General features: G+C 41.8%; 2 protein-coding genes and 1 long non-coding RNA gene across 13 annotated transcripts in view; 2 read left to right on the forward strand and 1 right to left on the reverse strand.

The window, feature by feature from the left end:
- LOC111247613 (uncharacterized) overlaps window positions 1-5,950 on the forward strand; it is a 51,297-nt gene extending 45,347 nt beyond the window's left edge. For all 3 annotated transcript variants that reach the window (XM_022798746.2, XM_086985556.1, XM_086985555.1), the window contains 2 exons: window positions 3,683-3,931; window positions 4,109-5,950. In XM_022798746.2, the coding sequence (XP_022654481.1) occupies window positions 3,683-3,931; window positions 4,109-4,235 (376 nt within the window). In that variant the 3' untranslated portion in view covers window positions 4,236-5,950. The remainder of the gene's footprint in view (window positions 1-3,682; window positions 3,932-4,108) is intronic.
- On the reverse strand, window positions 1,800-8,044 carry LOC147756931 (uncharacterized). Its single transcript, XR_015325134.1, has 2 exons — window positions 7,907-8,044; window positions 1,800-4,302 (listed from the first exon to the last, which is right to left on the reverse strand). It is a non-coding gene; the product is annotated as an uncharacterized LOC147756931 (long non-coding RNA).
- A 123-nt stretch (window positions 8,045-8,167) lies between these two features.
- Window positions 8,168-25,166, forward strand: LOC111247610 (uncharacterized). 9 transcript variants are annotated; one of them, XM_022798735.2, is made up of 7 exons: window positions 8,185-8,447; window positions 8,543-8,635; window positions 14,036-14,276; window positions 15,698-15,796; window positions 17,395-17,782; window positions 22,095-23,627; window positions 24,102-25,166. In XM_022798735.2, the coding sequence occupies exons 3-7, from the start codon at window positions 14,041-14,043 to the stop codon at window positions 24,321-24,323; spliced, it is 2,478 nt and encodes an 825-aa protein (XP_022654470.1). In that variant the 5' UTR covers window positions 8,185-8,447; window positions 8,543-8,635; window positions 14,036-14,040; the 3' UTR covers window positions 24,324-25,166. The 9 variants fall into 9 exon arrangements, with proteins under 9 accessions (XP_022654474.1, XP_022654465.1, XP_022654470.1 ...); XM_022798730.2 differs by lacking the exon at window positions 8,543-8,635 and having other exon boundaries at window positions 8,179-8,447; XM_022798732.2 differs by having other exon boundaries at window positions 8,185-8,635.
- The last annotated feature ends 4 nt before the right edge of the window (window positions 25,167-25,170 follow it).

Consider the following 25,170-nt stretch of genomic DNA (forward strand, 5'->3'; position numbering starts at 1 on the left):
ATAAAGGTTGTTTTCGAATGAAGTAAAACTAATAACCGTAACAGTATGTTGCTAACTCAAAAACTGCCCACGAAGTTCCTTGGGGTTTCCACTACTACATCTAATGTGTATACTCTTACTATAAAAAATTCCGACTATCCTTTGTGAAACATCCGCATAGAACGATGGCGATCCGGTAAACTGGCAGATATGAGCGGCCAAAGGCCGCTGTGTTCGAACGACTCAGCCCCAATCTGTTCTTGTCGCAACTACTCAACGTTCGTTATTTTAGGTTTAGGCTAAGTCTGGACCATACAAGATCAGATTTTCGAGCCTTTATAAACAATACGACGGTTAAACGTATTGCGCAATATGATTACAACTCTACCGGGGATTCGTTTATGGGAACAGCTTGTACAAATGTCAACTTTGCGGAAGACATGCATATCAAACGTGCACTCAAGGTAACTGTGCATGTATGCCCATTGCGAAAGGTTCTTCTACTGGTAAGCGGTATGTTTCTTTGAATACGGATACACAACTACGAATGAATGGTGGTATATTTAACTATTAACTAACTGTTAATATGTTATTAACTATCAATTATATTAGCGCTTTCATAAACCCAAATTTTCTCTACATTATAGTACATTTGCTTGGATACATCGAAGTACGAACTTATGTGCGCAGTTACTTCTTATTACTTATCCTCTACTATTTACGCACATCGGTGCTATTTACACGATCGGTAGATCGGTGGCAATAATATGTGTTTAATAAAGTAAATCGCATCTCTGTTTTTGCGGGCTACTGGTGACTTGCGGCTACCCACCTATTTATTGATGAACTTTATGGTATCAAAGTCAACACCTTCAATTGGGACACGCCGAAGGGAAAAAATGTCAACCTTCACGGACTCTTTACAGATCCCAAAATCAAAGAAGAGAAAGTTTTTTGCACTTATGGGGAACTGTACCGGCTCACTGGTAGGCCGCTTGCTTCGGCGGACTTTCAAAGTTCCAACAGCGATGGATCAACTTTGCAGTACAATGAAATATCAGATGCTATAGTGTACAGACGACATCCTAATCTGCGTATGCAATCATGACCTACAACGCTGTTGAATGCCATAGGCTGAATCGAGCAAAAAATAACGGAAAAAAACGTGTTCGTGGCGTAGGAGTTCATTTATCTCTAGCATAAAATAAACGCGAACTACATCTTTCCAGGTTTGCTCAAAGCGAAAGTTGTTAAGGATACCTCTGTATTTAGTACAATGAAAAAACTTAAGAGCCTCTTCGGCTTGACATCTTAGAATAGAAGCCTGATCAAGAATTACGCAGATCTTATAACTACTCCTTAAATGCTGTCGCCGCATCAAAGACTTGAGCTCATTAACTGATTGCATAGGTCTTTACAGGTACGGTCGCGTACCCCAGTAGACAACTGGTGGCTAACAGGCGCAGTGTCATTTGTTGGAAGCAGAATATATATGTATATATATATATATATATATTTTTTTTTTTACTGTAAATCAATAGGATTTATAGTAAAAATAATGCCAATTGTATCTATACGAGGCTACTGTTCACTGCAAATTATTTCTTTACTCAATCGAAGTGCCCTTAACCTGACTAGTTGCAGTAGAGTTTATTTAATTAAGCCTAATAGTTTCTCTTAATTGGACAAAACATTGAAAACGTCGAAGCAAAGAGTAAGGTCCTTTAATGAAGACGTTAATGATCGTAGCGTATCGTTGGTAAACTCCTGTTATGACTAGATTTGTAGGTGCCGTATAGAACGAAGATATTTTGCACAACTATTTGAAATTTGTACCGCGCAATTTGTTTATTTTTTTTTATCCAGCCAGGATTAAGACCATTCAGCAGCTGCGCCCACTAACTAACTAATTCTAATACAATCGAAAAAGCAAAGTGTTGCTCTTCGTTTGGCGATACATCACACGTATTCATTGATTATTATTGTATTTTGTTAAAATACGTATATCACTCTATTGATTCAGACGATAGTCAGACCAGGAATCCATTGTCAATTTCGTCTGCCATAATTATCGGATGATTAGATTTCTATATCATGTTACGTATCTATTTGTAATTCGTTTTGAACAATGATGGTCTTTGGCGTCCCGCTCACAGTATTGACCACACTAAATAATAGTGTGTCTTCGTTTTAGTGTTAAATTTAATCAGATATTATTTTCCGTAAATTCCCTATAACATTCGAACAGATCCCGGTTCGGACGAGCGGAAAAAATCGTCAAACTCAACTTAGAACCACGTGGCTCCTCCGATTTTGGTCTTACTAAGAACAGCTCCGAATACCGACTCAATATCAATATAGCCACACAGCTTTGTTAACTATATTCTGTGTTTGTGCAACATCGTGTGAAAACATCTAATAGTGTCCGTTGCATGAGCAGACGACACAGGCTCCTTTCGAATAAAAGATATATTTCGTTTTTTCTGTTAGTATGCGACAGTGATGGAACTTCTCTACTACTGTTCATCCCTGCAGTAGGAAAGCGGCTGGATACCTCGCATTGAATTAGATCCAGATAAGGAGAGGAACGAAAATTAGCATTAGAATATCATTTACTATTCCAACTACTGCAACGATTCTCTTTGCTCTGTTTTTAGACAACGAATTCGATCCCCATGGCCGAACTTGACTAACTTGCCGAACTTGAACATACTCTATTAAGAAATGTTCAAACGCAAGATCGCATCGACTTATACCTGTCTTACACGATTATAATGACGGCCCCTAGGGACCTATTCGTGTTCAGAGTGCTACTCTGAATTTCCTACCTGAGTTTCTATATGTAAGTATTGCAGGGTTGTCGAGAGGGGAATGGGGTTTGTTGATTTCAAAGAAGCTTCAGCGCGATGAAAAGATTGCTATTTTATATCGGTCGTCTCCGGTCATTCAAAACCCAATAGGCGTCGGGAACTGCGAAGATCTCGTGTGAGAGACTCCCTTTGCCAGAATATGTATGACTAGGCGGTGCCGTGTGAGCAATTCGCTCCGAAAAATTGGATAATGTATGTACAATGTAAGTATGTCAGATGCCATTTAGCCGAATGGAAAGGCTGAAGTTGTCCATGTTTGCGTGCGATAATAAACACTACACTCTACGTATGAGGTTAACAATCATAAAATATATACTGTCTACAGGAATTCTTATAGGATCACAATGACATTCCCTTCACAACCTCATAGTTCCCAGGACTTACCCTGAATGAGTATTCGTTCGTAGTGCTACTATGAACAGCTAGTACATAAGAATTATATAAGTTCTCAAAAATCTATTGAAGTTCATTCTATTAGGTCGCTAAGCAAGTTAGATATTTACTAATTATTACACCTATTATTTCCATGTAACAGAATCAGATATATCTAGTGCTCGCGTAGCTAACTAAGAAACCCTTTATTTACATGCTTTAACGTCGTTTAGGTAGCATTTTCTCTATTCCATCTTATATTCTACATACGATCGTACCTGTGAAGTCAATAGAATATTATATCATATATTTACTATGTTTAAAAAATGGTCCGTGCGTATTATAAATGGTGAGCAGAGTGAATGACAACACATTGAGGAAAACACGGCCATATTATAGAATAAGTGCAAACAGCGTATCCAAGCTTTCTCGCATCTGTTATTACTTTTTTTTTATAACAGAGCTGCACTGGCACCTCGCCGTAACGAGGACCATTTCGTGAGTTCTTCATCAAAGGAGAACCGCCGTGTGATGTATTCATGCGGCCCACTTGGGGGAACCTGGGAGACCACACACTCGGGTCATACCTCACCAGACTCTCCGGGCTCCGTTGCATCTTCATCTCCGAATTCTCTCGCCTCGTCTTCGATGGCGGACGTTGAGAAACCGCTCCGAAAGCCACGCGAGGAAAGATCGACAGTGTTCGACAGGTACAAACGTCATTCTCACAAATAAAAGCTGACGAATGGAATAAACTAAATGTACATCTCTACGTACAGATACATTCGAGTTGTTTTTCTAGATTCCAAATTTGCCCACATTTTCCCATCGCTCCTGCTCCAATGAATCGGAACGTTTGTTGACTTATGTCATTTTTCCCATTTCAGAACGGTGCGGATCCCGCGCAAGAAGCTCGTCTTGGACGGACCCCTACATGCCACCTCGTACGCGCATTGGAATTCACAGGTGTTCCCTCCACCTCCCGGCAATGCTACGAACGGGTCCTCTGACTGACTCAGCAGCCGCTTCGCCGCTGAAGTCCGCCGCCCTCAACGGCCACTCCACATATGCGCTGCAAAACCTTCGATGGCAAAAACATTCCGTATCGAAGTTAAAGTTAGACATGAAGACACTGCTGCTTTATATGAAAGGCGTAACGGCCACGCTGATAAATTGAGTTACGTATTTGACGTACTTTACGCAAGGGTGCCAGTGTTGAACTAAGCAAAATGGCAGTAACAGCGCGATTAGAAAGAGGAGCATTCAAATATCGAGTCTGAACTACTATTTGAACTAGACTGCTTCTAGTGTTTCTTGAGAAAACTTATACAATTTCAAGAACGAGCTTGTTTGCTGGTAGAGAAAATGGCAGATTAGATTCGGTGGATCAGCTTATTACAGCCAAATATATTATATACAACGATTTAAAACAACTACGCTCTTTAAAGCTATTCTTAAGACATCAACATGCTGACAGGTTAACTAATTTACTTCGGTCAAAAATGTCAATGTGCCATTAGTGTCTGTACAACGGAAGCAAGCTAAACGAACTGCAGTAAATTTTGCATAAAGTAGAAGTAAAACTCCAGAGGGTCATTGTGATAGGCGAAATCGTATGCTAATACGTCTATATGAGGGACTGATGCCTAGCCGTCTATCTAGTCCCCTGTAAATATACAACTGTGCAGCCTGTTTCAGTATAGGCTAATCCGTATGATTGGCATTGATTCTACTTACTGCTGAAAATAGGGCAATCAGTATTATTCACTCGGCCTAGGAATCGTTTTCACAGTAATCTGATGTACGACCGTCCTGGACAAGCATGACCCAGTCCTAGTGGACTTCGGTGCGTGATTACTTAGACATAAGAAAACGACTTTGTTCAACCTATCTTCTTGGATTCCGAAACGTAAATGTGGCTGCCTATGAACTCCATAAGATGTTACTGTCATCAACTCTACTGTTCTAGATCAATACCATGTCAGTGCGTTCCCAACAAGAAGCTTGTTATCTTACACACATTATTACCATATACCCTTACGCTAGCACCACTATAGTTAGGGATCCTTCAATGTATGTTATTGGGCGATTAAAAAAAAGGATGATGTAACTATCACAGACGTCTTCCCTTTGAACTGAAGATATTCTGTCGATGGTTTTTGTTAGATTCCCCACAGATTGACTACGACCGTTGGCGTTCTGAAGTACATCAATAGAAAATCAGTTGAATTCGTGCTGATAAAAGATGGTAGAAAACGCTAATGATCGGTCTTCTGAACCGGAAGTTTTGCTGAAAGCGGGTCGGATGACAATGGGAACTCTACTCTCTTCTGCCCCCGCATGCAGAAGATGGGTCTGATGTTGACCACTTGTTCATGAGGCTACTAACAGTAAATAAGCTTGATTCTGTTTGGCAGAACCCGATCGTGCAGGCCAGTTCAGCTCGATGCATGGCATCCATCTTTTGAAGACCTTCTTCTAAACGTTTATGATCAGTTTCACTATAGTTCTATTGTACGATGATTCAATCACCCTATCTATATCTAGGCAAAGTGACGACGAACGCTGTACAAATAGGTTGCACCTTTGTCGCCACTAGGTATTTAGAGAATTATATGAAACAGGCAGACGCTAAATACTGTACTATATGTAAATATGCTAGAAGAATTACCCTGTATACTATTGATAACAACAATAATAAATGCTAGTGCTTCGCAGGCGGCTCAGTATAGCAATTGTGTTTGTCTTTGGAAATAATTTATAGAGAACTTATGAAAGCACTAAAGTACTGCTCGTTTAGCAAGCGAGAATTGTTTGATTACTTTTTTTTTTTTTTTTTAACCTAAAAGCTTTGTACCTGACCTAGCTACGAGCCGATTGCTTACATCAATTACCTGCTAGTCGGAGATCCAGCACCCAGGCATAGCATTCTATAAAGCAGCATAATTCATGATAATGGATAATTTGATAACCTGTTGATAAATTGACTCGTTGGCTATGATTTGACAGTTTTGACGTTAGTCACAGAACTGCACGACTACTTATTACCACTACGATGCAGATAACCTGAATACCTTTACGGTCTGTGTGCCAGTCTATACTATGTACTGCTCTCGCATTAAGTCTAACGTATCCGTTGAAGCTAAGCATTGACTAACTTTTCAGACCTGATCGTATCCGGATACAGCTTTTTAAACGTGTTTTTTTTTGCGCGCCCTGCTTGTCGTTCGCGTTATTTTTGCATTCTCTCGCCGTCTCTTCGTCGTCCTGAATGTGATTGCTGGATCCAATCGAGTGACTCAGCTTCCATTTCGTGCCGTGCTCAAATGGAGCCTACGTACGTTGTGATTTAGCCTATGCTCGTATCTTTTGTTGAGTCGATGTTTAGTCGCCGCGACATCTTTCCATCACATTGCCCTTTTTCGTCAAAAACGCTGAATTCAAGAGCTGTCTTCTCAGGTGTTCAGAAGACTCATTTTGCCTCGGAAAAGGATAGAGCCTGACGAGGGTTCTACTGGGCCTGTGGGCATTTGGCAAAGTTCGAAGGGACTTCGTACCAGCCTTGTGAGCTGTTCGTTCTAGCGACTGAGTCCATAGAGAAAATATTTTTTACCTTTACAAAGACAGCCGAAAAGTTTCCAACTTTTTATGTCACCCACTTCTTATTCCATAATGTGTGCATAGTACGCGGTGTAACGATAAACTAATAAGTAGGTAACATTGTTGATCCTTGTACGGCATAGTAATATTTTCAGTGGTAGATGAACGATACTGTTGCCAAAGCACATTAAACAGTAATTTGTATCTTTTGTTTACATTTTTCACAAGAACGGTGCACATTTGTGGGACCTGATTTTCAACTGTCAATAGTTCTACGAAGCTGAATTTATTTACTGCGAATCGTCATGCTTCCAGATAGCAGAGCACCGACACCAGCTCTTACACTGATTTGTTGGCATACCTCCGATTAAGAAACCAGCAGCCTTTCTTTCGAAGCTCGCCTTATACTACACAACATATGGGATGGTAAACATTTTCAGTGATGTTGCCAGTAGTAATCATTATAGTGCACACCTACAAAGCGGTACTTGGAATATATATATATATAATAGCATAACGATTTACAGTTACTTTTTCGTGATGACCCTTAAGACATTATTCTGCACACACTGCCAGTGCAACCTGCGTACTCATATTCGATCTCAGCCGGCACAGTCGATTCAATACAATCTATTTTAGCTAAATATCATCGGTGTTTTATGGAGGTAATAAGAGGTTAATTTGTTAGGCTTAAAGTTAAACAGGTCGTTTTAATTAGACCAGAACTGAACTTTCATTTGTTCCGTGAACCGTTGTTTCTCGCTAACCTAAACCGATTTCATTGGAAGATAATTTTCAAAAGTGTTTTTTTTTTCTTGAACGAAGATGTACATGCGTATAGATGTGTTTCCAGCATTTTCATTTAGGCCATTTTGGGACCGCAAGACCTGACGGCAATGTGTTTTCCAGTTAACATTTACGTATGACAATTATAGCACACTTTTGTCTCTTTTAAACGTAAAACAGAAGATTAAGTAATATGTAATTCCGACCACCCGAATTTTCATGCAGACATCATCTTTTACGAAGACTTATTTTATTTGTTAATTCTAAAGCAGGTCTAATGACTTAGACGAAACACTTACAGTTGAATTGATAAAAGCGGCTAGCGTACGTAAGGGCACCTTTTGCTTCAGCTTCATCGAATTTATTGTACTACACCGAAAATATAATCCTGCGTAAGTGAACGCAATTATAGGCGACCACATTGCAACAAGCATTCGTATTACCGATCGTCATGATAAGTTTAATTGCGTACTTCCTCAATTTACCAGCCATCTTCCACTTATTCTCAGTTAAGATTAATAATATACAAGTTCAATTGTCCCTTCCCGCCACAGTTTCGTCTCACTGCCATAAGATGGCGGCTGTCTGCTCTGCTCGTCGACAGTTCGCAGGCTAGCTGGCTTTCGGCTGCGAAGCAACGAATGAACGAACCCCTGCATCCCGGTGTCGTCAGCCGTTCCTTCTAATGTTGATGTTTCATTACGGCTTCTGCTGATGGATGGTGCGGCGGCAGAGCAAAACACCGACGACAAATAGTCAGAAGCTCAGCCGACCAGCCGCCCATGGACCTCGCCTGTTTTCCGCCAGCTAGTTCCTGCTGGCAACACTTCAATATGAATCGTAAATAGAATAATGTTTGTAATAACGTGTTGCGTACTAAGGCTTTGAGCATGTTCAAGTAATCAGCTGGTGCCATTGTTGTTTCTTGTTAGCAGAGTTGTGGGCAGGAGTGGCTGGAGAACGGATACTCAAAGGAGACCTGCGCCTGTTCACAATGCTTCTATCCTAGTAGTTCGTAAAGAAAAAGAGTAAGTAACTTCAAGATAACCGGAGTAACTAGCCTGTAAAGATCGAAATAAAGTAAAAACGATTTTGGTGACCAATATGAAGCGACGACCTAGATAGCGTTTGTTCCATGTGAAGATCACACTTCCGCTGTCCTCATGGTATTCGGCTGCAACGGTTTCTTGTTGCAAGAAACCGTTGCAGCAGTAGCAGCGTCATGAATTACCTGCTTGTGCTCTTGCCGTCAGTGATGACTATTCCGCATCGTTGGTATCGTTGGTGCTAGTGAAAAGCAAGCACTCCTGCCTGTGGCGGCCCTGAGATATTGTTTCGGTTTGCGACAACGACAGGAATTCACGATATGGATCCGAGGAAATACCACTTTTGTGGCCTGTGTTAACGAGCTACTAGTGCTACTGCCAGTGCTGTCAGAACAGAACGCGCGATATCAACAAGAATAGAAAGAGGTTGGGCTCACCTCGAAAAAAGGATTTATCCAGTCTCCACTTCGTAGAGCTACGCTAATGAATGGAGTGTGAGAGGCTTAGCAGGCACGGTCAACGGTAACATTTGCAGCGCGGCAGGCGGCGCTCGACGTTACAAAACAGCAGATTAAGTGGTAGCACTTTACGAAGAGTGAGGCGAAACGTCAAATAGCCAGAGGCGGCGTCCCTTCGGCGCCGGTCTCTGTCACCCAGCGGCTGCCAGCCATTAAGCTCATAAGCGAAGCAACTGAACAAATGAAAAAAAGATGGGACACAGGGCTGCCGTCCACCACGGCACTGCAGTAGACGACTTGCCAATCGGCCGGTTAGTCAGCCAATGCCTCCGCGGTAAGCCAAGAGTGCCTCCACTTTACTTGCACTCTTAGGTAGCGGAGGCGATAGCCGAGCTTCGATCGGCACGTGGTAAGATCATCAGTTCTGGTATGGCAGTGCAGCCGGCCAGAGAGTCAGCCAGCCAGCGAGCACCGGACGATATTACCACTGGCGGCAGCAGGGAAGACAAACGCAACGGCGATGTCGAGGCCAACGACGGTTGAATCGGCAACACGACGTTAACGAGTGACTCACGTTTATCGCCTGGTCGATAGGTACAGCGTGTTATTACTATTGTCATCATTATGATTATTGTGAAAGCAACGTTTGTAATCATAGTAGGAGTTCCGCTAACAGTCGTCCTTTAGCAGTTCTGGTACGAGCTACCGAATTGAACGTGCCGCTAGTGTTTCTTAAACGGCGTGCCAACGACCAACAATAACTTGTGCGTGTATTTCCGTGTCTGTTATGTATCGCTTATGATTTAGATGTGACTATATGCGTAAGCGCATAGGCGGGTATATGAATACAAGTAAGGTTGTGACTGGTGAATCTCAACGCTGTTTCTTCACGTGACGATGACACGTTTGCCGTCTGCTGTAATCCATTCACCAGAAGTTGCCAATAGCTCAGCAGCGATCATTAGAAATTGTCGCTTAACAACCGGCCTTCGCACGTTTAGTGGTACCAGCAGAAGCTTTCACATCGATTTCATAGCGGCAACATCGCTGGCTTTTTCCACAACGTTTAGCGGCGTGGTCACAACAACGCCAATACGACAATGAAGGATGAAGCCACTGATAATGATTACGGTGATTATGGCTGTCGAAGTAATGTTTTCTTTTTGGAGCCCACAGATTTCTAAATAGGCCGCGTCACCACTGCCAGCCAACTGCCCTCAGCTTATACTGTGCTATAGTAGGAAACAATCGAGCACGGACGCAAAGCGAGGACAACTACTAACCCTCGGCTAAAGTGGAGAGAAGATGATTTCGAGGGTTTTCACAGTACCAGATTGGGCTAGAAGATCGAGGCGGCGGCGGCGGCTACGAAGCAATTGGTTATTGGCAAATCGTAGAGTTCGATCAAATTTACTGTGGAATATTATCGATCGACAGTGCTCCATAAGCCGAGCTCCATCGGTCAGAAAATATCATTGCAGAGACAGGAGTGAGTTCGTACGGTGCCAACAATCGCTGGGTGTTACCAACGTCGCGTGGCAGTGTACAGTATGGGCTGTCGTGAATCAACTCAGCAAAAGCACGAGTGGACAGATGATTCCGCTCATGAGCGTGGTCTGCCAATACAATGAGTAGTGACAGCAGTGTCAATGCGATTTTGCCCCGTCCCATCAACTGTTTTTGTTATTAGCGAACTGTGGGCAAGCACCAAGGATAAATGTATGCAGGTCGTAAAGAAACACGACCATCTGCTGCTCAGCTAATGAAAAGTGGGATTTCCAACCTTTCTATACTACGCCCTAATTTTGGCTGAGAACGCAACAAAGCTATTGACTGATACGCTTCCTTGCACGTGAACAGCTGAAGAAAACCTACAAGTAGTTAGTTAGTTAGTTAATTCTTATATTAGTGTGAGACTGGCAAACAAAGAATACCCTAGACATTAATTCTGCAAGGTTCCGTCGACTGGAGCGCAAATCGGAAAACGATAAAAACAGCAATCATGCTGTTTTTGTATAACTGTAATTGCGTACACGAATGTCTGCTGACGTGTATTTCCAGCAGATCATTTGTTGAGTTCCCGTTAACTTTACACAGTATTAAAAAAAAAAAAAAATGACTATATTTCCTACCTCGAGATTATCTTGACTTCAAGGGTTTTGCTACATGCATCATAGTAAAGGATCGAAAAAGCTAGAACGGATTACGAAATTATTCCGCATCACACCTTTCGGCAGCAAACAATCAACGACTTTAAATTCATCTGATAAGACGAATTCACAGTCGTGATCTTGGAAACAAGAAAAGTTATGGTGCTTTCCACCAGGGTTGACCGTGGTATGTCCAGTTTGCTCGGTGCTATGACCATGCGTCTGATTATATCCGTTCGGATCTATGTCTTGACCCATTATTGTATCGAATTCGCTTTTCCTCCGTTCTTCCGATCGAATTTTCCATCCTTTGGGTGTGGCTTTGATTCTCCGGGTTTGTACACTGTTTGGCTTCCCCATTTTAGATAACAGAGCGAAACTGTGTCTACGTACCTGTGTATGTGCTTTTGCGTTCCAATAAAAACATTATGATAAACGTGTTACTATTGTTCGGATATAAACCACCAGTTAGCCAAACTCATGCTGAATAGTTGGTGGCTGGTTCGTGTTGTGAGATCATTTCTAGAAGACGCGGCGGGCAAATCGAAAAGGTCGGTTTTATTTATTTGTTGTATATTGTTATTGCTATTGCTGCTGCTGTTGCTGCTGCTATGATTGTGATGCTTTTTGTTTTTATACTAAGTGGTAGAGACCGGTTCAGCTAATCAGAGATACAGAGTAGCTCGGTAGCATAGTGACGGCCGTAGTGAGGCCTCTCGGAGATGGTTATTTATTTAGCTGAAGATATCATTCCAAGAAGAAGTGAACAGGAAGAACGTATGAACACGCATCCAACGCACATGTTGCCATTGATCCATATAGTAGACAGCGGTTGCAGGCCGGATCGTTTGGTGTTCCGTATTGTGTCAGTTTGTTGTAGGAGCAAAATTTCGGCTAGAGATTTTATTACCGAACTACAGACAGATAAAAAATAATTTTACGCTTCCGGGCTACCGGATTGCTGCTAATGCCATTTGAATTGCATTGACGGTTACAAGAAGGATCATATGAGTTTCGTCACATACATAGGGTTCATGCTACATACTAAAGCAGAGTTTTACTAAATCTGAGGTTCTGCTAACGGTGGAAGCGGTTCATGGTCAAATTTATTATGCAAGCACTGCGATGTAACAGCTCTTAGTAGACACTTGTTGTTTTGTATTTGATATTTACCTGGAAACCATACGTACGTTGCGATACTATAACTTTTTGCATGAATTTCAGCGACGCTATGAGATGGCTTAAGCCTAACGTGACTTGGCTCACGGTCGATTTTTCCCGTTATATCTGTCGGCTACAGACACGTGCTATCAGCCGTTGTAAACAGCGCAGAAATAAAGGATATACTGCTTCATGATGAATCAACAAACTACTACTCAGCATAACGTTGACTATGGAGATATATTCTACATTAGTGGAGACCAGGACCTTCTCTATTCGCTATATCACGGGGATCTTTTATGTTCTGGATTATTTAGCCCCCAAAAATCGAGACCAAATCATAGATGAAGCAACATGCCGACTATGAACTAGAACAGTATTCTTTACATGGCCCATATAGCGTTGCTTGGTTTTAAAATCTAGTGATCTCCATATTGCCCGTTAACTCAACGTAGACTTGAAGCTTAAGGAGACTTAAGTAGTAGAGTTGAAGCACACTTTGTGGTCTACCTGAGGCAACAGTAAGATCCAGCGAACAATTAGCATTGGTCCTCATTGTTCATAAGCCTAAGTGCAAAATACGCCTGTTACGTCGACTGTGTCCGCCCGTTTTAGCAACGATAAGCAGAGTTGCTCCCTACAGCTAGCTTCATTTGCAATCTAATCATTGGGTAAGGGTCAGAAGGACGGGCGCGATGGCCTCTTTTTCCGCATTGCCAGTGTAATAGCGGACTACTAACAAATAAAAAGAGAGCGAAATCAGGCCTTGAGTAATTCTGTGTCGAGCTATGGGCCTAAAGTTTTAGACGTGTCTCTATTTGCCCCTTTTAGAAAATAATCAAAAGCGAATGGCCGTGTGCTCAGTGTAGATTGTCTTAAACAAATATCACCTTTGCTTTAGATTCGAGATTTAATAGTCGTGGATTGTGTATTCTTACATCTGCTTTCATCTTAGTACAATAACAGCATACTCACTAAACCGTGGTCTCCTTTTCGTCAAGAGCGTGGACTTCAAGTTGGAAATAAAAGCTGATATCTTATATTGTTCCCGCTTAACGTTTGCCAGTCACTTTTGTTGACCACGTGCGAGTCAAAGGAAAATGGACTATCAATAGATAATAGCATTCCAAAGATTTCCGTTAGCTTTTCTCACTTAAGGTATATACACACACACAAACATTGCAGTGTGTATGCATGTGTCGGCGTATTCATAGAAGTGCTATAATTCGTAACAAATTAAGTAGTCGAACATGTATCATCACAATACTAACAACGACCAACAAAAAAAAAGACGATGAAAATTAATGAAAACCAACGAATACAAATCATTTACGCGACATATTGATAGTAATTTCTCTGCTTTTATTAAGAATGCTAGAAATACGAATACAGAGTTTCTGAATAATCTGAGTCACTATTGTGGCCGTCTCTTAGCGTCTAAAGCGATGGGGCTATGTGCAACCGGTTCGAGTCTCCTGAAGCACGTATATGGTATATAATTTATGTGCAAATGATTCATGTAAACTCGTATTCTATACTGGGAAAAGACGAACGAATTGAAAAATAAAGCAAATTTGCTGCTGTTCTGTTTTTGTTTTTGTTGAACGGTATAGCAACGATGTCTCTCCAGGCATCGCTGCTACCATCGGCAGGACAAACGCCTTCGTCGAGTGGCCGAGAGATCTACCGTAACGGCTGGTTGCGCTGCATCCCATATCTGCAAACGTCGGACCAACTGCCCAAATCGCACCTGGAAAATCTATTTGTTTCGTTCTGCGTTCATGATGATGACGGGCCCTGGTTAGAGTTCTACGACAATCGACACTGTTCAGCCGAACATAAGCCAGTGGCCAGGTCAGTATCGTACCGCAAAAGATGAAATTCATGTATACGGTATCCATGCACGTCCCACATTTTATTCTAGATCGCCACGTGCCTTATTTTGCTTCGATTTATTGCTGACCATTTTGCGCACCATAGGCCACATAGATATTATGGCAACAGCCTAGAAGATCCCTTATGCACGCTTTCATATTTATTAGACAAGATGAAATAGAATCGTACTGTATATAATGCTGATTAGTTTTCCAGGATGTGTTCATTGGGACAAAGTATTAGCCATGGACTACAAAGCGGATCATACTACGATACAAGTCGATGACAGATGGGTCCGATACGACCAAATGCCTTGACCCTTTGGCTAGCAACGTATTCGGACAGCCTTTTCCTATGGTGATTCATAGTAGATCAACATAGAATAAACGGGCACTCCGTTTAGACGTTGTTAGTTTTATCGTCTCGACAATTGTCGATGTGTTGCGGCTGATACACTAGTACTTAGCTCTAGTCGCCCCTTAGCCTGCGGTGCATTTTGCAGCCATAGCAACCAGCATTCAAATTAGCGCCACGCTGTTCTGCAATATAATCCATGTAGATGAGGTCATTGTCTTCGAGTGTAACGACTATTACCTACTTGACGCATTTCGAAATCGTCGCCTTTTCTCTCCCGAGAAAAAAGTGGAGTTCCTCTGCTCAGAACCGATGAATCATATGTTTTTTAGCGCTGTTTGTTACGCCGCGCAGAGAAGTGTATGTTTATTTTGCTCTAGGATCAATGAACACACATAACAAATAGCAGCCTCTATCCAAAAACGGAGTGCCGTTATTTCTTCGACTTCACTACAACGAAACGGTATTCATCAATGGACGTAACGCGCAAAGCAATCGCTATTGCGTGCCCGAGTTGAGGATGTCATTGATTACAGTGGGCGGTGAAGCGTAGTCTGGAAAACACGGATGACAAAAGACGCTCATTCTAATGCCTGACACACGTTAGCTAATCTCTGCGGTCTATACGAACTCATTTTAGCTAATAGCATCCTACAGTTATTGGCAAAGTTTTTTTTGATAAATATCGCAATAAGCGGGCTCCGTCGGAAGAGCTCAAGACAGCTTGGTCTTTAGACCTGTTCCTATGCCCTAACACATTCGGACATCATAGCAACTGCCTTGGTAATAATCAACTAGCCTATTAGGTCAGGTTTCCTGACTTCTACTGCGTCCAGTGTGTCAGCTGATTAATCGCAATATTGGTAACTGACACCTTGACAAAATGTTTGTCCATTGCGGAGCTTCGCAATATATAAGAAGTATCCACATATGGAGAAAGAGTACAGATGTACTATACATTTGTTAGACATACTCAGCCAATTTAGGAGTTCATGATGATATATATCGTGAGTTTGTATATGTTGACGAAGAACGATTAATTACAGATTCTCATTGAATGAATGTTTGCACATCTCACCACGGCTCGTCTGTCAAGAGGAGGATTGCTTCGAGTTTGCAGTTACGTTGAAAGATAAAGTATTGAGGTTAGTTGGAATATTTTTGAAGATGGGTCGTTTTCGTATGAATACGCACAGCCAGTCACTGCTGATCGCAAATGAGATACAAAACAAGACGATAGATACTATAAGTAGGCTTTAATTAGATCCACCACTAAACTGGTCTTTGAGGTCGCTGAATTATTCATTAGTGGTTAAAGAGTCGGATATGACTCATGCAGTTCATTGGGTCCGCTTGTCGAAGATCATACACCCAAAAGAACAAAATACTCCATAACATTAGTAAGCTGACGAATGTTCCTAATTACGTAAATACACTAAAATCACAACCATTAATTTTCGTAAAAGGTGAAGCGAAACAAATGTATCTTGTATAGTGGAGAAAAATTGCATAGAACTTAAACATATCATACATTTTCATTGTACGGAGATGACTATTAGATCGTTTTTTGCTCTATGTCGTGGCTGAACGCGTCTGTTGTTATACAATATACGCTATTAATCGTGGAAACAGAACGTCATAGATATTCCCTCCTACATTGCCTTTGCATTGATTGGCGGTACGAGTTATAGTAAACAGGAACACTATGACACGTATTGTTGCCGCCATACAAACAGTTGACGCGCCTTCGTATCTCTTGCTTCTTCTTTGTATGTTTATGCATCTGCCTGATATTTAGCTAGCTGCCGGATGGAAGGCAATGGCCAGTGTTTCCAGTATTGCTAATGCTATATAACGTCACACTGATGCGGCTGTTGCAGTAGGTAACAGTTTATGTTGATCAATTTGTTCCTTTCTGTCGGGAAACAAAATGGAGGCCAAGTGGGGTGGAAGGAAGTCACAATCATTCATCATAAATACAAGTGACCCTTTTCCATTGGATAGACAGTTGTGCCAAAACTATAGCTAAGTAGAAGATTAAAAAAGCTTCTTTGCATATGGTTGTTCCGCGGCTATAAAAAAAATGCTTGCCATAGCGTTGATATGACCGCCAATGTCGTGATGGTTTGTTAATATAACGAATATACTAGGGCCACTAGTAAGTAAGGAACTTCTACAAGGAGTTTAAGTATTCACTGTGCGATTTGTATGCCATGCCTATGTGTTATAACGTTTTAGGTCATGTAATTGTCAACGTTTCGTCGATAAGCTGAATCTCACAACAGTTATTAATATTATGAGTCGCTTACGATCGTCAATTCTATCAGGTTCAGCCAAAAGTGTCATCTAGTAACCATCGCCAGTATGCTTTATGGGGCCCAATTAGCATCTGCTACAACATATTTAATAAGAGCAACGAATCATTATGATTACAATATCTTCTACCGCGTATTTTTTCGTACGCTCAAAACGCATTTCATATTCTTTTTTTTCCTGATTTCACGTCCGGTGCTTAAAGCGTTAGGCGTTGCTTTGGACGTATGGCTCCCAGCATGAGATAAAGTGCTGTGTCTATACTAAGGTTCAGGCACACGATCATGAAATCTTCCTAAATTTAGCAGGCAAGCACGTTACCCTATACACTTGGAAGCTTTTGAAGCGATCATTTCGTCTTTCTTTTTTTGTTCGTTCAAACGTCTCAACCAATTCTCATCTTCGTAGACCAATTTCATTTTCTCAACAGATTAGCGACTGAGAGTCGCGAGTTGACATTGGACTGGGTAGCCACACTCACGGAGAAGCTCAGGGAGAGAGGTGTATTCCGACCAAAGGAAAACGAATATACTACTGAACCGTACAAAGCCATCCCTGTAGCGGGTGTCAGCACAAACAGCATAAATGCCGGCCACACGATTGGCGGCGCCAACACTGGATCGCAGTTAGGTCCTAACAACGTTGTTCTACTTCCACCGGCGCACCCCCGAAGAAATATGCCCTTACCCCCACCGCCTACGGAAGAACCCAATGACAGGTTATTTGGCAACGGAGGTGTCCGACGAGGAGGGGATGCTCGTAGCAGTAGTACGTCAGCCGGGTCCGGCTATAGGCCACCGTCAGAAGCCGAAATGCAGGTACGTCTGAATATACGTATACAGTACTGATCCCATACAAAAACATTACTAATTACCTACAATAATCAATGGCCGAACTAAATAATACATTAACTACGACCTCGAGTTATAATATACATCTCACACTGCCCCATGATTTGAATCGGCGCAATGCTGAGGCATCTCTTGTTATATACTGTACTGTACAACTGAGAGTATGCGGGAATATTACAAAGAAACAACATATTTCACAGCTCCTAAAAAGAGGGAAACACTTTTTAAACAAAAACACAATTATTAAGCGAGCGTTCGCGTCTACGGCCAGTCGCTTTCCAGTCCGCATTGAGCTACATTTCCAGTGGTCCGACATCATCGACGTGCCCTAATTCTCTCAATATAGCTTGCTTTCAACTTAGCTCATTTATTGTTTCCAAGCTTATTTTGACTGACTATTCAAAGATACGTACGCGTTCTGCAAAACCAGAATATTGATTATAGACTTTAACGAACGGGCCGGTACAGCGGGGCAAACTGCTTGACGCTTATTAGCGTCAATCGGCCGTAGCGACACATAAAAGTAAATGTATATGGCATTTGAATAATTTTTTTTTGTTCATGAAAGCTAACAGTATATCGTATATGGTACTATTTTTTTGGTAAAAATCTAAATTGTTAGATTACTCAATATTAGTTAGACGGCAACTCGGAGTCAGTATCGTTATCGTTGTATCTGCACTTGGTTATGCTAGTAACAAAAATTATTGTTGCCTCTTATCGTTATGAGGGTAACGTTTATATAACATATTTAACATCTAAACGTTAAATATTTTAAGCTTTTGTCGGAGGTCGAACGAAACGGGGTCTGTTATAGTGCTATCAGGATGCTTTGTGAGCGTTTGTTTTCCTGGTGTAAAAACGGCATCGATCTGACTCTGTTTTCTTATTGTTTGCCTTTATCTGTAAAGGTTTTTCGAGTATGGAAAAATACGAAAAAATTCAGAACATTTTCCCAAACGTCTCAATAAAAAGCCATTCTAACGATTATGGCTGTGATCAGGTGAAAAGGAATATTATTTGTTAGGTTCAACACCGATAGACGTCTGCCGACACTAACTGCTTCTTTGATTTCACAGACAACAATATAAAATGGGGAACTGTGTTGTGAGTTGATGTGAGATAGGGTGATTCATTTAGCTAATGGATGTCTCCTTCACCGACCTTAGTCTCCCGCATCGTCGGATTATTGGTATGGGCATCGTGAAGCCAACTGGTCACAGAGCGATATGGGACCATTCCATTTGATAGAATAAATGGAATGGTCCCAGCGTTCGACCTCTACAAGGGGACCCCATCAAATATTTAGCATTTCTTTAAGACGCATAACGATAGGGGGCAACGCGTAATCCGGGTGACTGACTTGTTGCTGTTGGCCATCTATTTTTCGCATTTGATCAAATGCTTGTTGAGCTATAGAAAAGCTAAATAACTCGGCTCGTTTTCCTGACATAGTTTCGCCGGACTCAGAGCTACGTTCTCTAAAAGTGTCATCTAAAAGCCACTATATTGAGCTTTATCACATGACTGCCAGCTTATGTGAGTCATCATATCGTACCTATAACGTAAGATATCGTATGTTCCTGACTGTCGTTATTACAAACCAGATGCCACATATCGTGACCTTTGAAAGAGGGATCGTATTATAGCGCATCGTCAAAGCTAAACAATATTGTCAATAACTGCTTGCATAATTACAGTCGTCATAAATAATATTTTATATAAAAATTGTACCATTTTGTATCATAGCTACACAGGCTACAGTGTCGTTAAGCTGGCTTTGGTAAGCAATGTGCACAACCCTGCAATTAAAATGTCTCCGTTTCATACACAATTTACCGTCACTAATCGAACAAAGCGTAAGTCCTAAACGTATCATGATTATAATTGTGGTTCATAAGAATGAATGATTCAATTGATTATCTTCACACTGTGCAGTAAGTTCTGCAGATTCTGTGGTGCATGAATCATAATCAACTTAGCATGAGACGTCATCTTCCGTTGCAAAGATCATTCTTTCTTTCCCCGGAAGACCAATACTTCACTATAATTTTGTTGAAGCACCGGCCTCAAGCAAACGACAAAGTCGTTAGTAGCCCGGGTAGTCCCGCCTTTATGTCAGTTCTTTTTAGGCCACACAACGAAGGATCCTTTACAGTACATTCTGTTCCCTATAATATGATATGGTGGAGTGATGTTTTTTTACCTGTCATAATAAGTGGTCGAGCAGAGAGCCATAAGAACAATGTCGTCGTTTATTGCTGATAACATTGACATCACTGTGTCTATGAGGACTACTAAGGGGCTTGTATGTATAGAGCTTAGTTTTGCATTGTAAGACGCATTTGTTGACTGTTTTTTGCATGCAAAATCCACTGTAAGCTGTAATGAATAATGGGGTCATGATACACAGCAGGTAATTCTCATGACATTTAGCTGCTTTATATATATATGTATATATATATATATATATATATAGTTTTTTCGGAGTTTTTTTTATATGTTTACTATTTCAAAAAAACTACATTTATATGTTTCCAATTAAGGTAGATTCCTTGGGATACTAGGAAATCGCAATTCCGTTCATATCTAAACCAAACTTGCTCATAAGGAGTGAATAGTTACGTACGCGTGTGCGTTTATGAGAAACATTTCTGTAGGCTCTGTAGGGCTTTCTGTAGGGACTCTGTAGGCTGCCTATTCTCTGTACCGGAATACCCCTTAACTCTATCGACGCGTCTAATTATGGGCGATGTAGAAGGCCTGAGCAGAATTAAAAAACGATGCGTAAAGCCATACAACCTTTCGGGAGCTCACTGTCGAAAGTATTCAGTTTTGCAGCGTACTAGGTTAGTTAGACTCGAAGTGACTATTTTTAAGATCAAAAAAATTATGCACAAAATAAGCATAAACAAGTAGTTTTGTCAATTCACTTTCTCATTAGCGAGTGTCTGGCTTCGGAAGAACTCGAAAAGGCCCGATGAAAGGGTCTTACCTGAGCTGCTACTCACTGAGATCATGCCTATTTTTCTTTTACGCGACTGGCATCCCCCTTGGTCATCTTGTAATCAATTCACTCCCTCAGATATGCCCCAAGGCCGCGAAGCCTGACCCGCCTTCTCTTCCCTTTCCAGGGCTACTGAATGGCTTTAATCGGGGCGGTGACTACACTGAGTACAATGTGCGTTGTGCTGTCACTTGCTGCCCGATGAGGTTACATCGCTCGCCGGAGAAAAATCCAATGTACGAGGTGTCTCATCTACTGTGGCTGTGCATAATGTAATTCTACTATATTAACGTGGAAGGCCTTTTCCGATGCCATGATATCGTATTGAAAAGAAACCACTCATGTCTTCATTAAGTTGGTACTCCTCCAAATACAAATAAGTGTACTGCACCACTAAAACTATAAGTGAAGGTGACCCTGTGTTCATCACATCGAGTCGACCTTAAAGAAGTTTAGCGTGTTGAGGTGTTCTTCAAAACTCTTGCCCGAGCTAAAGAAATAGCCCCGCTGCAAGTGCCAACCCTGAAATAGGCGACACGTACGACAGTACATACGTATGTTGTAATCGTTATGCTGAAACTATGTTCACACACGTGCCGTTATGAGGTGACGCTATTGGATCGGTCTAAAGTTGTAAAGTCGGCGGGTCTGTGCGGACGCTTCGAAGACAAATCTTTTGCTAACACAGTTTATATCGTAGTTGAGATTTTTATGTTACTCTCTATTGCTAGCCGTGGGCGAATGTCTTGTGAACATGCTCATAACGCTAATCAGCTATAAACCAATGGCGTATTGCTACGTACTCTTTTATCAGACTTTTGCCTCAGCTATCTCGCTATCGTACACAATGTTCGACAGATATTAGAGAAAATTGAAACGTAATTCGATTAAACGCCATCAGTTTCAGACTAATACAGATCAAAGGATAACGTTATACTTATTGCCTCGGACATTCGTTATTTATCAAATACACTTTTATATAATTACGAATATTATTGAACGCTCAACTTGTATCATTTTACTATGTTCTTCGAACATTCCTTTGGCCTTCTTCTTGATTGCGATACACATATGAGATTTAAGTCCACAGCGCAATTTATCTCAATAGTTGCCCTCAAGCAATATTGATTCAACTTTGTCTACAAGGTGGCATAATTAGCCTATCTCACTTGACTGTGATGCTAATCGAGTGTAATCCGGTCTATCCATATATGTACGTGATCGTTTGATTGCTTTGGTTAAAAACGCTTGCTTTATGCTTCTTTTTTTCAGTCAACTCTATTAAGCATGGTCGAGAGTAGTAGCCGATTTCTGCGTCAGGAGTCGTTGGAGAGTGATGCGTCATCGAACTCGAGTTGTGCCAGCTCTGGCGATCACGAAACTGCGCACGTTGGCGTAGCGACGCTTGCCACACCGTCTGGAACACCTCGAGATCCTACATCACCGTTGCCTGCGCCGCCTTCCCAAAACCAGCCGATTTATGAACCAATATTCCCTCTTGCTGATCGCCGCTTAGAACGAAATAATCATATCAGCCGGACTGAGTCAGCGCGAGTCGCCGGTCCACGCTATCGAATTGCATTCTTGGAAGATCGCAGCACGAAACGGCACTCGTACACGGGCATGGTCGGCTTTGAAGACGCGATCAATGGAAACAGCAACGGTATTAGCGGCGTTGCTAATACAATAGCAGAGAATAGGGCGGCACATGCACAGCTCATCCAGCACGACATGAGCACAGGCGAGCGAATTGACGGTGAGGGGCCTCCGGCAAGGGGCGATTTCTCAAGGCCGTTACATAATACAAACCCTCTCAGGAATATGTCAAGTTTGTCAGCAGCTGAACGCGTTATGGCACAAGATACGCTTTACTCGGATCCTACCAGCGGTGGTGATGATGACGCAATGGTTGGTGTTGATCCAGTAACGAGTGCAGCCTCTACAAGCATAGTTCACCGGCCGTTGCCTAACTGTGATACAATGACACATCAACAAACTATCACCAAATGTCCGACGTCGTCACCCCTCGGCGATACCCCGGTACCCCCTGAGGTTCCAGCTAGAACGCGACACTCGATCGCTGAACCGAGGCCGCTCAGTCCGAAGCCTCCGCGGGCGGTTTTACGGCGAGAAGTCACTCAGGACAATATACACAGAACACTGGCAGCTACGCCACTAGATGACAGCGAAAGGCCCAATCAGGACAATAATAATCTATATAGACAAGCTCACCAGGCGCATGAAAGAGTCCATGTCCGAAACAGTACAGTTGTACCTAGTCCGTCCCTCTCTGATACCTTAAACACGGCCACCCATGCCGAGGCTCCTCAGATTGGCGAGGGTCTATACGTAGAAATTAGCGAGACCAGCACAGGACAGGTCCCGCTGAGGGAAGCGCAAATCCTCAAATTACAAGAAGAGATGGCACACCAGGCAGGCATGCTTGTGAAGTTTGCAAAACGGGAACTTCAAGGCAGTCTGGCACTAGTTGACGTTGGAGGGGCAGTGTACATCGCTGGCTGGAATAAACCACAAATGAGGACATACTTGCACATTGGCGATCGGCTGCTCAACATTTGTGGCAGGAGAGTTATTTGCGCGTCTGAAGCTCACAAAACGATCAAAAGTCTCGTTATCAACCAAATTGTTGAACTCACCATCCAGCGAGTTCCTTATGGAAGGGCACTGGCGATGCGAAGAAGCTTTGATGGCGAGAACTTGGGACTTATTATGGAGAATGGCACGAATGAGATCCATAGGGTGCTCGAGGGTGGCCTGGTTCACCGTAGTGGATTGCCTCTCATGGTAAGAACTGTATGAGAACATCTATGTACGCATTTGGAACATATTGAAGTAATCATGAAATCACTGTGTGAAGGTTTGTTGCGTAATGAATTAGAATCCCTATTGTACAAATTCAGTATTACCGTTCTCTACTTACTTACTTCGATCAGAGATCTGGCTAATGCCGTTTTCGATCTTCGCAAGAGGGTGTGATGAGCACTACAGCGTTCATGTATCGCCAGCTAAAACGTACGGATCAACGAAGACGTAGAAATCTAAAATCTCCAGCCATTCCTTTCGAAAGTAGTGTTACGACGAGTTGTAACTTAAATACGTACTGTAGTGCGCTGTAAATGTAGAAGGCACTGAAATGCGGAGGACTCGTACATTTTTGAGTGGAACTTTTCAGGTACAATGACAACCAAAGCATGGTGAACTAAACTTGAAACTTAAGCTACTTGCCTAGATACTTCTAAATATGAAAATGCGTTTCAGGTACCAACAGCTTTAGATGGTGGCATGACGTTGACGTCGTGGTGGATTACCGAGGTTAACCATCGACCGATCAGCCTGTTCTACAAAAATTTCGAAATTGAACCGCGTTTACGAGCCGTAGGCAAGGATATCTCCCTCGTTGTGCAACCGTCGGATTTCATTCGTGCGCTTAAAAAACAGCTCAAATCGATGTGGACATATAAAAGTTACATCGTACAATAGCAAACATGTTCATCATTTATATGTATCGTAATAGTATATCATCAAGTCTATTCCCATCACACGACCCCGCAGAAGGATTCTGCTTGCTCTTTAATGGCAATTCGACTTAAAATGTAGAAGGAAAATGCGTTGGTGCTACGCTGAGCTGATTTTCATCTCGACCGATAATTAGCATCAATGAGAACAGAGACATGAAGTGTTACCTTATTTTATATACGACCCCAAAACTAATTAGGCGACTACATGCTTTTCGATTACTGACGGGTTTGTGCATGAATTTAATGCTATGATTGAGACTATAAGTTACTAACTAACTAACTAACTAAATTAACATTTGTGGTGTTCTAACACATTCAGATACGTTAGTGTGGCAGGTCAAGAACGTTCTGTGGTTACACGCGGTACATGATTGTAGTAGGAATGAGAATAGTAACTGCCACAACTCTGTATTGATTATGTACTTTCATTGTAGTTCGATAGTGGACCCGATATTGACGTGTAACAAATGTACATAACTATGTATATAGTCAATATAGAGAACGAGTGTGCGCGGTTATCTACCCGCGAAAATCAAATGAATGTCTATACAACTGTATTAACGGGTGAAAATATTCGCATGAAAATGTTATACGCATAACGTAACCCTACAATTTTGCACAAGTAGTTATCACAAGTAACTTTACATACTATTAATAGAACTTACGTTGCGGCGGTCGAACATGTGGTAGACGTCGAGAAATTCATATGTCTTTCAAAAGCAGCGTGTCTAACATCTACTCATTTTTTACAATATCTGTATATATAAAACGATTTGATAAAAAAAAATGTAAAAATGCCACTGTACAGT

Source organism: Varroa destructor, unplaced genomic scaffold (genome assembly GCF_002443255.2).
Source record: "Varroa destructor unplaced genomic scaffold, Vdes_3.0 BEIS01000003.1, whole genome shotgun sequence".
NCBI classification, from domain to species: Eukaryota; Metazoa; Arthropoda; class Arachnida; order Mesostigmata; family Varroidae; genus Varroa; species Varroa destructor.

Coding starts and splice junctions, on each gene's coding strand:
- LOC111247610 (XM_022798730.2), top strand. CDS start 8,390: ATGGACCTCGCCTGTTTTCCGCCAGCTAGTTCCTGCTGGCAACACTTC. Junction 14,277..15,697: donor GAACATAAGCCAGTGGCCAG/GTCAGTATCGTA, acceptor GATTAATTACAG/ATTCTCATTGAATGAATGTT. Junction 15,797..17,394: donor TTGAAAGATAAAGTATTGAG/GTTAGTTGGAAT, acceptor TTTTCTCAACAG/ATTAGCGACTGAGAGTCGCG.